The sequence below is a fragment of the Chanodichthys erythropterus genome, chromosome 17 (genome assembly GCF_024489055.1).
Source record: "Chanodichthys erythropterus isolate Z2021 chromosome 17, ASM2448905v1, whole genome shotgun sequence".
Taxonomy (NCBI): domain Eukaryota; kingdom Metazoa; phylum Chordata; class Actinopteri; order Cypriniformes; family Xenocyprididae; genus Chanodichthys; species Chanodichthys erythropterus.
In genome coordinates this window covers 35,830,306-35,844,632 of record NC_090237.1, presented here as the reverse complement: position 1 = coordinate 35,844,632, position 14,327 = coordinate 35,830,306, and the positions used below count along the sequence as shown (strand labels likewise).

Below are 14,327 nucleotides of genomic sequence, written 5' to 3'. Positions count from 1 at the left end.
ATCACCTGCTTTCAAATGGAGCGTCATTTAATAGACAGAGCCGTAGATCACTGACAAACCACGCAATATCATGTTCATATCGTAGATGAATCGGCTTCGATAATGAACGTGATATTGCGTGGCTTGTCAGTGAACTACGGCTCTGTCTATTAAATGCTGCTTCATTTGAAAGCAGGTGATGGCGATTTAGCGGTAATCAGGGAACCGGCTTTACTGACGAAATGTGCGTGACAGTGGCAAAGATATTAGTTTTCCATTTTTTGTACATCGTTGCTATGTAAATATACCCTTAGAAAAACCGGGCTAAGAATGGTTTGTAATTTTGCCGTGCTGAACCAAGCTGAAGTGGAAATATAACTGGAACCGTTCCTTACCATTCTAAGAACCATTCAACCCGATGGTGGAAAAGTGGCTTTGGTCAACTGGAAGACAAGAAATAAACTCAGGAACCAGGAATATAGAACTGAGCCAGAAACTAAAACGAGAGCACTTTTAAAACTGGATGTTTTGAAAGTTCAGAGAACATTCAGAATAACATAACATACTTAGAACATATTTTTGTTAGCTGGGTTGTCACTGGCCAGCCAATAAAACCAGCTTGGATGAGCTAAAATACAGCTACAATGATTCAAAAGCCTTGCGCTAATACTTACTCCGATGTAAACCAACCATTGTTTAGATGACATAATTCCGCACAATTTTAACATAATGTTTTGTTTACTATGAGAACTTTTTTTTCACCCCTTTAGGCTGGAAGGATCGCTAGCCTTACTGGTTCTATGCTAAATTTGCTGGTTATTCTGTTGTTGTCACGGCTCTATACTTACCTGGCCCAAATTCTGACACGATGGGGTAAGCTATTTCATATCTACACGTGCTATTTAGGTATTTCTTTATGCAACAACAAAGTATCATCCTCTTCCTTCTATTAGAAATGCACCGCACCCAGACCAAATATGAGGACGCGTTCATCCTCAAGGTTTTCATCTTCCAGTTTGTCAACTTCTATTCATCTCCTGTTTACATTGCGTTTTTCAAGGGAAGGTGGGTATACATTAAGAATGAATGAATATTTATGAAGATTCAATATTCATCTAATATTTGATCTGTTCTACAGGTTTGTTGGATACCCTGGAAACTATAATACACTCCTAGGAATCCGAAATGAGGATGTGAGTATTTACACTGTAGGAAAACAAATCTTCTAACTAGGTTTTTACATAGACCTCCTTTGTTGTATTAACCATTTAAACCCGAAGTGTACTGCCGGTGGTACACCAACTCCCACGGAAAAATTCATAATTCATCAAATTACTAAACAAACACTGACAGGAATAAGACAAAATAGGTATCATTTTACACAGCTTTTTAATGCATTTTGATCAACTCTTAATGAGTGCTGAGTCATCCCTCTAAACTGGAGTGTACCGCCTGCAGGCAGCACCTAGCTAAGAAAAAAATGAATAATCATATTTTTCAAAACTATTGCCTTAATCAACACAAAATAGGTGTCATTTCCAAACTTTGAGTCTGAACTTTACAATGAATGTAGCCAATTTGATTAACTCTTAAGTAGTGGTGAGTTATTTGCTGATAGATAAATAAAAAATAAAATGTTTTCATAATTTATGAAATACCTGAGTTAAAAATATCATACAGCCCAGATAGTCATGTGACATGTCATTTGAAAGGTCTCACGGAGTAACAAGCATAATTGTTTTAGGCTTTAACTAATCTTGAGTGAGTTTTTGTATGTAAAGCCCTTCAAGACCTATATGTAAATAATATACATGTCAATTATTTATGTCACGTTTTCGCTCGTAACTTCATGAAACATGCTCCAAATGTGGAAAATGACACATCATAGTTTACAGCAGAGAGTCCAAAACATAATCCATTGCATTGACCACGAGATATCCCTCATGGAGTTACAACACGTAAGGGCTAAACAAAAAGGCTAGCTTGGTTCCAAGTGCTGTAATATTTGATTACTTTATGCTATCATTTGATCCAGGATGCGGCTCACACATAGGGGAACTTCACCAAAAAAGAATTGTCCGACTATATTATTTTCTTCCTGAGTTAATGCATGTCAAATAAGAAAGATATGTAAAACTATAGCTGCAAGCAGCAATTATGGGGCCAAGCACAAAAACAGCACAAGAAGCCAGCCAACATGGCTGTGAGCATCAGACCAACTGCAACAGTGAGCAATTAAAGACCTATTAAGATCATTTTATGCAAAAGAGCTGAAAAATGATAAAAAATGAGGATTTACTGTTTCATCACTTTTGACCAATAGGTGGCGCTGTGACCAAATTAATGTGGTATGGTCAGAGTGAGGTGACAATGACACTTTCAAAGTTTGGTGTCAATATGTCAAAGCATTGCAGACATACAGCTTCAAGAGTCGTTTTTGCGTCATGCCTCAAATTCGTTGCTGCGGTATATAAACACGGTTTATATATCTACTTGAAATCAATAACTTTTTGTCGGCATGGTCTGAAGATGATACGGTTAAATTTTGGTGAAAATTGGAGCAACGGTCTAGGAGGAGTTCGAAAAAGTAGGTTTTTAAAGAAAAACAATATGGCGGACAGGAAGTTCAGCTGACTATTTCTATATTCTCAGCATAACCCAAGGAATCTACAGAGACAGTTTCATTAGAATCGGTTAATATAGTCAAAAGTTATTAGCATTTTTGTATATTTTGTTATAACTTTTGACCACAAGATGGCGCAGTGCCAAAACTTCTCAGGCTCCTTCAGGGCATTGTCCTGATGACCCATACCGAGTTTTGTAATGATACGCTAATGCGTTCGGAAAACGCATTTTAGCACAAAATTCAAAATGGCCAAAGAGGGATTGAGTGAGAGACTCCAAATTTGGTATGGACACAGTTCAGACTGTCCTCTAACTGTGTGCCAAATTTCACAACTTTCCCGCAAGCGGTTCTATGCGCTGCCATAGACTTCCAGAGTGGAAGAAGAAGAAGAACAATAAAGAAAAAAAAGAACGCCAACGGATACAATAGGTGCCTTGTTTTGTCTTTTATCAGAGTTTCTCAGCATGAGAATGTCTAAATGTAATAATTTTTTTTTCTAAAAATTAAAAAAAAAGTTTTCTATGAAACAATATCTACCTTTCGACTCTCCGTGCTATAATTTTTGAGTTATGAGTCTTTACTTTTGTCTATGTCACTCCAAAAATGCCTAGTAAAACTAACACTGTCAACCACAATACACAACTCTGCAACATTTCCCCCTCAATCAGGAATTTTGGGAAAAAATCTAGATTTTGGAATAGGGATATCTCATTAATACATGTGTATACCTTGGTTGTGTCCTTCTTTTTTGTAGTGTGGCTCCTCTGGATGTCTCATTGAACTTGCTCAAGAGCTGTTAGTCATCATGGTTGGCAAACAGGTCATCAGCAACATCCAGGAATTTGTCTTGCCGTAAGTCTTTTATATGTTCAATGCATCTTCTTGAAGATTTTGTTTACTCATTATAGTGCATTTTATGATGGGCCCAAGATTACTTCTTCTCTTTCCAACAGTAAATTGAAGACTTGGTGGCACAGGAGGAAGCTGAAGCCAGCTCCTAGTCAGGAGGTGATAGATGAACCTGACACCATGCCAGAAATCAGTCCATGGGAAACAAACTATCAGCTGCTAGTGTGTGAGGGGCTGTTTGATGAGTATCTAGAAATGGGTAAGACCTAATGTCTATTGTATTATCTATTATGGATAGAATTTTAGATGCACAAATATAATTTAATATCAGGACACACACACTACAGTATATAAGATACTTCTACCAGAGACCCAGTGTTAGTGTTTTTAAGAGTCTCTTATGCTGAAAACTGTTAAATTAAACTGTTAAAGTAAAATTAACCTTTTTTTTTTTTTTTTTTTTGTAATGAGGCAAAAGTCTTTATTGTCACTTTTAATCTATTTAAAGCAACCTTGTTGAATAAAAGTATTAATTTCTTTAAAAAAAAATCTTACTGACAGAGCTATATGTATATATTTATGTGATTGGATAATAATTATTTTGTATAAATAATATTATATGTGTTTATCAGTTCAAATCTATATATAAAAACTGGTTGTCCAGGGAATGGAAGTATCCTGAGTTCAAAGATCTTTATTCGATCCGTGACTTTATTCGGTCAATGACTTATTGGCTCTGACAGTTCAGCTACTATGATAACAGAAATAATCCCATCAGTTTATTCAGTAATTTCTTACATCTTCTGTGTACTGTTGAGAATACAGATTTTTATTATGTTTTTTGTTCTTATTGTAGCTTCTACTCTCTAATTATGATTAAATATATTATGAGAATGATTATGAGAAGAGATCAGATTTTTTTTTTATCCTAAAATGCCCCTATTATGCTATTTTAAAGGCTCGTAATTTTGTTTTAGAGGTCTCCTGCAGTAGGTTTACAATTTCACATAATATACATTGCAGCATCAGCTCTTTTCTCACAGTTTCTGAAACAGTTCGATCAAGGATTCAGTCTCTCCAAAGTCCCTTTAAGACAAGTCATTTCACACGGCGGCCATCTTTGAAACGCCTATCGGGCATCCAAGTGCAGCTCCTATCTCTTTCAATGGGGAAACATCAAGTTCTCCAAAGCTGTTTGCCAAGCTTTCGATTAAATCTCATATTTGAAATCACCAATGAAATCTGACAACAACTGTCTCATAAATTTTGTTTCTAAATGCTTGAATCATGACAAAAAAAACTGTATTTTTCAGGCTGGATCAAGCTAATGCGCATGAGCAGTCCTAAGTGTGCGTCTCTTGTGCCTCATTTTGGAGGCGCGTGTCTGACTGTTTCTATAGGAACCGGAGCTTCTAATGGCCGATGCAGTGACGTGCATCTGACGTGCACCTTATTTAGAAGGCGGGACTTATTCCGCCATATTGTGCGTTGCACTTTCTCCCATTCATAATAATATGAGTGACATGCCTTGTGTTATTCTATAGTCTTTGGTCTCTCTAAACCCCTACTTTCCGAGATCTTACTCTGCTCTGATTGGTCAGATGGTCCAGTCTATTGTAATTAATCTAATTTGCTCTGATTGGTCAGATGGTTCAGTCTGTTGTGATTGGGCTTCTCTGCTCTGATTGGTCAGGTGGCTCAGTCTGTTGTGAATCATCGACCACTTACGGTGTATGTTGGAAACAAAATGCCCATTAGCATATCTGACTTTCAGCTCCAGGTCTTCCTCAGCACAGTCATACGAACAGTAATGATGGTGCCGGTTTTACCAGATCAATTTGAGCGCGAGTCCTCATCCTTTTGCTCAGAAAACAGTGTCTTCTGAACATGTCGACAACACAAACCAAACTCTTTTCCGGCCTCAACTACAGCTACAGTGTTTGTCCAACCTTCGGCTGGAATTATGCAAATTTGTTACAAACCTATGTAGGTTTGTGCAGGAATTAAGACTGGAATTACTGATGACTCATTTCAGAGAGTTCAGAATCAGTTCTTTCTTTTGGGAGAAAGTAACTTCATTTGATGAGCGCTTTGATCTTTGAAACTTTGCAGACCTTCTACATTCACAAACAACATATTATAAACTACAATGAAAATTAATATCCAAAAAAGCATAATAGGGGCACTTTTAATAAATTATTTGCAACAATAATAGCCTATTGTCATCAAAACAAAAACTACAATTTTTATGGCTTTCAAATTAGAGGCAACTTCAGTGAAACACTGAGTTTGGAATTCTTTGTCTTGTCAGTTCTGCAGTTTGGCTTCATCACCATCTTTGTAGCAGCCTGTCCTTTGGCTCCGTTGTTTGCCTTGATAAATAACTGGGTGGAGGTGCGTCTCGATGCCCAGAAGTTTGTGTGTGAGTATCGCAGGCCGGTTGTGGAAAGAGCACAAGACATTGGCATCTGGCTGACCATCCTAAAGTTCATCTCCTTCCTGGCTGTCATCAGTAATGTAAGGGTCTTCTTAATTTATTGTGTTCATTAGGGGCCAAGCACCAAGTTGATATCACAAAAATTGAGTTCAACGTTCTCTTGACAATTTGTAACTATTTTACGTTTTGGCGAATTTGTGGCAAATTCGTATGAATTCTTATCATCTCATTCATACATTGGTTGTTTAGGGGCTTTGTTTTACTTTTTTTGTATGATTCACAAATTACAAATTCATATAACATTGTCACCTCGTAAAATAGTTATGTTTTCCTGTGAGATCAGGTTGACGTATCACATTCTCTTGTAATGTATCAAATTTGATCATGATTATGCTGTTCAGAAAATGAGGTTGTATACACGTTGACATAATATGACATTTTTTCTACATAACTGTAGATGCTGCATTAATTTGTATGTCTGCATCTCAATTAGCTCCCTAGTTTCCTAAACGTCGTTAATCAGTATATAATGTACACAAATTCGGGCACTGATAAGAACAGTAAAGGACCCTGGCTCACTACACATTGGGAAACACTGATGACTCTATTTCCGGTGACATGACAACATACTTATTGTACAACATCACTACTGGTATTTATGAACAAACGCAGAACTGATATCTTTCTGACATTTTTTTAATGCTATTTAAAGTACATTATTATAAATACTTTGCGTGTTACTTTTACATGCAACATTTCAGCTGTAAATAAATTATAAATGTTAGCTAGATTGTTCATTCCCTGTCTAACGATGCATGTTTATGCTGAAATATAATTAAATAATGGTTTATAAAAAAATAAAATAAAAAAAAAAACATTTATTGCGTGTCATTATGTGAGTTTGCTCACATGATTTATGTTTGGCACTTCAGAACTTCCGTTAAGGGAACATATTGAACATCGATGCTCCCTGGTTTTCACAGTGCATTGTGGGACTTTTTAGGGAGCAAACATTTAAGTGCACTGGTAGGATTTTGCAATTGAGACAGCTCTTAAAATGGCATACTCCCTGAACAGTGCCCCTGACATCCCTGAAACATTTCCCTGATCAACCTTACAGTGTATCTGCCACTGTTATGCTTGACTCTGTTATCAGTGTTAGTCTGCTCAGCACTGAATTGTGAGTTTATTTACAGCTTTTGATGTCCAAAAATCTTAGTACAAAATAATGTTAATTAGATGGGCTGTGTATCCTGGGTAGTTGTGTTTGATGTCTTGTTCTTTTGCCAGGCTTTCCTGATTGCCTTCACGTCTGATTTCCTGCCACGACTCTTTTACCGCTACACTGCGGGCAGCATGAGCGGATACATCAACTTCACCCTCGCTGTTTCCCCTGTGAACTTAACCCAAAGCCATACGTCATGCAGGTGAAGACCAAACTGTTGATATACTAATCCTATTATATACTACTGTTCAGTAGTTTGGGATTGGTGTGTTTCAGTATAACAGTATTACAGATGATATCAGTAATTATCTCATTAGCTTCTTTTGTTAAATGTGTTTATTCCCTGTGTTCTCCATCATTATCTGTCCGTTCTCATTTATCTTGCGCTGTGTGTTGGATTTACCCCTCTGTTCTCCTGAGTTTTGTCATTAAAGACATTATATTGATGCCCGTTCTTCTTTGTGTGTTTATACACAAGAACCCCTTATAGAAAAGAACAGACCTAACAGTATTATTGTGCCATTATTTTTCCCTTTCTGTGGATTTTTGTTTTTCCCTCTATGTATCTACCAGCCACACAACTTCTCTACCTGAGACTATCTGCTGGAAGAACACACGGGACTTCCACCATCTTGCATGCTAGACACACACCCCGGACTGCTCGCTCTATTCATTTTACTACTCTAGCCTGAGCAAGTGATCCAAGGCATGCATTCCAGAGAGTGGTCCCGGGGGAGAATTCACCACATTCGTGGAGTGGGTGCTGGTGAACAACAACTAACCGTTCACCATTGGCCTGGCTGAGGACAACACCAGCCCCACTCAAGAGACCAGCATCCGTCACCGACGACCGGCAAGATGGAGATACGAGAGCACACCGCAGACTGTGGACATCAGCCTGCTATGACTGACAAGCCCGAACCTGAACTGAGGATGGAAGGAGTCATCACCCCGGAGCCTGAACCACAAGATGTGTCTGACCAGATGCATGAGCCCAATAAGGGAGCGTTAGTGGAGGATAAGGGCTGGGAGGAAAGTCCTGCCCACAACCCTACCATGGTGGATGTGTTCGCTGTGGCCACTGGAACATTTTTTTGCACTTTTGGAGGTATTTGTGGATAACATTCCCCTGTTTTCCATTCCCCGCTGGTTCCGCCCAGTCCTGAATCTCCAGTGTCCACTCTGGGTCCGCCCAGTTCTGAATCTCCTGTTTTCCCGCTGGTTCCGTCCTGCACTGAATCTCCTGTTTCCCTACTGGTTCCGTCCAGCCCAAAAATCTCCAGTTTCTCTACTTGTTCCACCCAGTCCTGAATCTCCAGTTTCCCCGCTGGTTCCATCCAGTCCTGAATCTCCAGTTTCCCCGCTGGTTTCATCCAGTCCTGAATCTCCTGTTTCCCTTCTGGTTCTGCCTAATCTTGAATCTTCAGTTTCCCCGCAGGTTCTGTCCAGTCCTGAATCTCCAGTGTCCCCGCTGGTTCCACCCAGTCCTGGATCTCCAATTTCCCCACTGGATCCGCTCAGTCTTGCATCTTCAATTTCTCAGCTGGTTCCATTCAGTCCTGAATCTCCTGTTTCCCTGATGGTTCCATCCTGCCCTTAATCTGTTGTTTCCTTGCTGGTTCCGCCCAGTCCTGAATCTCTGGTTTCCCCGCTGGTTCTGCCCAGTCCTGAATCTCCGGTTTCCCTGCTGGTTATGCCCAGTCCTGAATCTCCGGTTTCCCCACTGGTTACGTCCAGCCTTGAATCAGCCCTGAGGAGGATCCCCTGGCTCTGCCTTGGCTCCTTCCTCCCTCGGCTCCACTGGAAACCTTCAGCCTTATAACTCCACCGGGCTCCCTCATCCTACAAGCTCTGCCTTGGTCAGATGTCGTCCTGCCAGCACCTTCTTCTCCCCAGGTCCACCATCATCCTCAGTCTTCAGTTTTCTACATTCCACCTCAGAAGCTTGTCGCCACAGCTCCACCTCGGTGTCTAGTGCCAGCGATGTTGTGTGGGTTCTTCGGCTCATCTGCTCCACCTGGGTCTCCATCTTCAGTGGCTAAGTCTCCATTGTCCACCCCCAAGGTGGAGTCTCCTCCCTCCATCCTCCTTATTCTGATGAAATTTTAATAGTGTTTGGTCGGCCCTTCTGGGAAGGGGAGCTTCTGTTAGAGTAAAGTTATGTTTTTTTGTGTCTTTTCCCTGTTTCCCTGTGACCTAGTATTCCTGTGTTTGATTAGTCAGTTTGCTCACCTGTTGTATCAGTAATTATCTTATTAGTTCTTTTTGTTAGCTCCATGCATTTTATACCCTGTGTTCTCCATCATTATCCATCTGTTCTTGTTTATATTACGTTGTGTGTTTTAGATTTATCCCTCTGTTCTCCTGATCTCCTGAGTTTTGACATTAAAGACATTGTATTGATGCTCCTTCATCTGTCACCCCTGACAGTATAAATGTTTCTGTATTTAAATCTGTGTTCTATTAATATTTGAATGCATAAGCCATTATGAGTGTTATTTAAGTGTTAATTTTATTTATTTATTTATTTATTTTAGATATCGAGGCCTCAGGGATGAGAAAGGACAGTACACACAAGATTACTTTCATCTGCTGGCCATACGACTGAGTTTCGTCATTATATTCGAGGTGCACAGTCTGGTACTACTTTGACCAAACGTAATTTTGTAAACTTTGCACATACATTTGTTCTGATAATTAGGGAAGCTTGTTTCCGACACTGAATAAAAAAATAAAAAGGGTAATTCCGAATTTTTATCTTGCAATTTTGGCTTATTTTCTCTCAGAATTGCATGATAAAAACTTGATATAAATATAAATATATAAAGTTGTGATATAGACTCGCAATTGCGAGTTATAATGTCAGAATTGCGTGATATAAACTCAATTGTGAGAAACAAATTACGAGATAATTGCGACTTTTTATCTCACAATTGCAAGTATCACACAATTCTGACTCGCAATTGTGAGTCTATATCACAACTCAGAATCACAAATCAGAATTGTGAAATGTAAACTCGTAATTGTGAAATAAAAAGTCACAATTGTCTTTTAATTTTTTTTTATTTATTTTTTTTTTGGCGGAAACAAGCTTCCATATTATGGCGATATAGATATAGATGATTATAAAATGAAAACTGAACACAATTTTTAATGTTGACGATGGGTTCACAGCATGTTGTACTCCTGATTGGACGTATTATTGACTGGATGGTGCCAGATATTCCAGAGGAGGTGGAAATTAAGATCAAAAGAGAGCATTACATGGCCAAAGAGGCACTGGCTGAGAATCAGGTGACTTCTATATAGACTCAAAGTTGTTACGAAATAATATATTAGAATTAATATAATAATACTTAATTATATGTTGATTTCTCATTCAAGTTAAATATTGTGTGGAACTACTGTTTGCACTGTTCTCATATTGACCTTTTCCTTTAGTCTTTGAGTAAAAGTGTTCTGGAGGACGTGGAGAGGCAAACGTTCGAGCTGCGACGAAGAATACAGAGTCCTACAAACAGTTTCTCCTCTTCCTTTAGTCTATCTCCTGAACATGAGGACAAACCTCCACCCTGACCATCTGATATTTGACACTTTTTATAAGTCAGGCTGGTGACTCTACAGTAAATAGATGTTTATAAACTGTTGGTGTTGATTGCCAATGGCATTACATTGACCATTTCATGATGAACTATCAGAACATAATTTCCTAATTTTAATGCTGTCCTAAATAAAATACATGAACAAATACGGTAGTGTGTCTCGCATTATATTTTGAAAATCGTATGCTGAATGTGTGTACAGTGCCCTCCAGAAATATTGGCACCCTTGGTAAATATGAGCAAAGGCAACTGTGAAAATTAATCTGCATTGTTTATGCTTTTGATCTTTCATTTAAAAAAATTCACAAAATTCTAACTTTTCATCGAAGTAAAACAATTGAAAATGGGGGGAAACTCACATTATGAAATAAATGTTTTTCTCCAAAAAATGTTGACTACAATTATTGGCACCACTATAATTTTTTATGAGTAAAATATCTCTGAAGTATATTCCCATTTATATTTACTTTTTTTTTTAGCACACCAGGGTGATCATGAACAGGAAATTGTCCAGCCGTGACTTCCTGTTCCACAGGAATATAAACATGAAGAAACACAAAGGACAAATTTCTGTAATCATTCATCACAATGAGTAAAACCAAAGAATATAGTTCTGATGTGCAGCAAAAGATTGTTGAGCTTCATAAAATAGAAAGTGGCTGTAAGAAAAGAGCTGAAGCATTGAAAATCCCCATTTCCACTAACAGGGCAATAATTAAGGAGTTCCAATTAACTAAAGATGTTACAAATCTGCCTGTAAGAGGACCTGTGTCTAAATCGTCCTAATGTGCGTGAGGAGGAGAGTTTGAGTGGCCAAAGACTCTCCAAGGATCAAAGGTGTAGAATTAGAGATAAGTTGAGTCTTGAGTCTCAGAAAGCCTAAAAAAAATGATCAAACAGCACCTACATCCCCACAAGTTGTTCAGGAGATTTTCAAGAAAAGTCTTCTGTTCTCATCCAGAAACAATCTCCAGCATATTCAGTTTTCAGACAAGACTGGAACTTCAAACAGGACAAGCTTCTATGGTCAGATGAAACTAAAAAAAAGAGCTTTTTGGCAGCAAACCCACCAGATGGTTTTGGTGCACACATGGATAAAAAGTTCCCCATGTTCACGGTTAAATATACTGCTGGATCTTTAATGTTGTAGGGCCTATTTTTCTGCTGGAGGTCCTGGACATCTTGTTCAGATACATGGTATCATGGATTCTATCAAATAGTAACAGATGAAAAATCAAAACCTGACCGCTTCTGCTAGAAATCCAATAATGGGCCGTGGTTGGATCTTCCATCAGGACAATGATCCAAAACAAACATCAAAACCAACACAAAAATGGGTCACTGAGCACAAAATGAAGCTTCTGCCATGACCATCCCAGTTCCCTGACCTGAACCCTAAAGAAAATGAGTGGAGTGAACTGAAGAGAAGAAGCACCAACATGGAGCTGGAATCTGAAGGATCTGGAGAGATTCTGTGTGGAAGAATGGTGTCTGATCTCTTGTCAGGTGTTCTCCGAACTCATCAGGCATTATAGAAGACTCAGAGCTGCTATCTTAGCAAAAGGAGGTTGCATTAATTGGGTGCCAATAATAGAGTACCTCAGGGATGAAGTGTTTTTGTAGGCCAACCCGGAAGTAAGCGGCGCACGGGTTCCCTCGATCGAAAGCCTATGCATTTTTCCCATAGACTTTTGGAAAATCGCAAAAAATAAGCTCTGTGTTTAACAAAGGGTTATGACACTTACACATTTTGTCTATCAAGATAATCTTTACAAGTTAACACAACATTTATAGATTTACATAAAGCCTAAATAAAGTCGTCAGATATAAAAAGCTAACAGTAGGCTATAAACGGACTACAGCACACCATGGTCGCAGATCAACGTCACAAACACCAAGCTTCCTCAAACTTTCTTTAAAAAACAACTTTTTTTAAAAACATGCTCACTGATAATGATCTGCGCTGTGTATGAATACTTATACACTTTTTCATGAGAAATGCTGTCCAAATGTCCTGTTTGTTATGATGATGTCTAAAGTCAAAAATCACAAGTGGGTTATAACTGGTGTGTTTTATGTCATAGATCAAAACGTGAGAATATTTAGAGGCTTTGTTAACCACAGACCTTATTTCACCTGATTTATCAAAAACCCAATCAAAAAACCCATAGACTTTAGGGCGATGGAACCGGAAGTCCTAAAATGCTAACTCACTTCTGGGTTTTGCATACAAAAACATGGATCTCTGAGGTACATATTGTGGCCAGTGTAAACTAGAGAAAAACATTTATTTCATAATGTGATTTTTCCACCATTTTCAATTGTTTTACTTCGATGAAAGGTTAAAATTGTGATTTTTTTTAATGAAAGATCAAAAGGATAAACAATGCAGATTAATTTTCACAGCCACCTTTGCTCATATTTACTAAGGGTGCCAGTTTTAGTGGAGGGTACTGTATGTGTGTGTGGATAGATAGATAGATAGATAGATAGATAGATAGATAGATAGATAGATAGATAGATAGATAGATAGATAGATAGATAGATAGATAGATAGATAGATAGATAGATAGATAGATAGATAGATAGTGGATTATTACATCTATTTTATAATAAAAGAAAAACAAAAGGATATCATTTTTCATTAAAAACATATACATATAGGCATTTTCATATACATAATTAAAATTGTAATAAAACCTGTAATAAAAAAGAATAGAACAAAAATGGAAGAAAATCATTATTGATGTAAGGTAAACCCTTTTGGCTATTCAAAAAGGGACCAAATCTAAATTAAACAAAACGTCCTGTTACCGAATACAAAAAGAAAACTACTTCAAGCTATTTCACATTAATTTTTAGGCAATGGATTTCACAACTAGCCTATTGATGCTGATGATGTTTACATGTTTATTAAGGCGAGATTTTATGGCATGATGCATTATTTTACACAATCAAAATGAACTTTGCCGTGACTAGTGAAGTATACTTTTAGTGCATAGTGTGTGAACTGGGACACATATGGGACACATCCGTTCACATTTCACTGATATGTGTAACAGTAGTTCCCTCTGCTGGTCAGAACGATAATCATTTCAACATTGTCAACATTTTTTTTTTTTTTCTAACTATTTATAATATAGTCTTCTATAGTTGCCTATTAATTTTAGAAAAGCCTATTATATCTATCCATCTGGTAACAAGCTAACTAGCACAGGTTTTCAGTCTTTTAGATGCCTTCGACCCCCTAATAGGATCTTCCTAGTGCGATTTAAAAGGTTGTGAAAACGAATATTATAAATATACATACAAATTATTTTGGAAAATATTCTATTTTGTTACGTTTTTACGTTTTTCTACTCACTATGCGCTATACAGATGTATTATTTATTTATTAATGAATCGATTTATTTATTTTAATCAGTTTTTTATTTATTTAATTACATTTATTTAGTTAGTTATTTGGTTTAATATTATTTTTTCATTTATTTATTTTACATTTTTATACTGTTTTGTCGAATTTTCGACAGTCCCTTCTGGGCACCGGCACCCAGTTTGAAGTCCATTGTGAAATCAAAGGACTTTAATTTTGAAATGCCAGTCTGTTAT

At 37.7% G+C, this 14,327-nt stretch overlaps 1 protein-coding gene across 2 annotated transcripts in view; it reads left to right on the top strand.

The window, feature by feature from the left end:
* Window positions 1-10,917, top strand: part of ano7 (anoctamin 7) — a 53,149-nt gene extending 42,232 nt beyond the window's left edge. For both annotated transcript variants that reach the window (XM_067365587.1, XM_067365588.1), the window contains 10 exons: window positions 750-852; window positions 933-1,044; window positions 1,118-1,172; window positions 3,360-3,457; window positions 3,559-3,713; window positions 5,766-5,971; window positions 7,182-7,318; window positions 9,654-9,744; window positions 10,291-10,410; window positions 10,558-10,917. In XM_067365587.1, the coding sequence (XP_067221688.1) occupies window positions 750-852; window positions 933-1,044; window positions 1,118-1,172; window positions 3,360-3,457; window positions 3,559-3,713; window positions 5,766-5,971; window positions 7,182-7,318; window positions 9,654-9,744; window positions 10,291-10,410; window positions 10,558-10,692 (1,212 nt within the window). In that variant the 3' untranslated portion in view covers window positions 10,693-10,917. The remainder of the gene's footprint in view (window positions 1-749; window positions 853-932; window positions 1,045-1,117; window positions 1,173-3,359; window positions 3,458-3,558; window positions 3,714-5,765; window positions 5,972-7,181; window positions 7,319-9,653; window positions 9,745-10,290; window positions 10,411-10,557) is intronic.
* The last annotated feature ends 3,410 nt before the right edge of the window (window positions 10,918-14,327 follow it).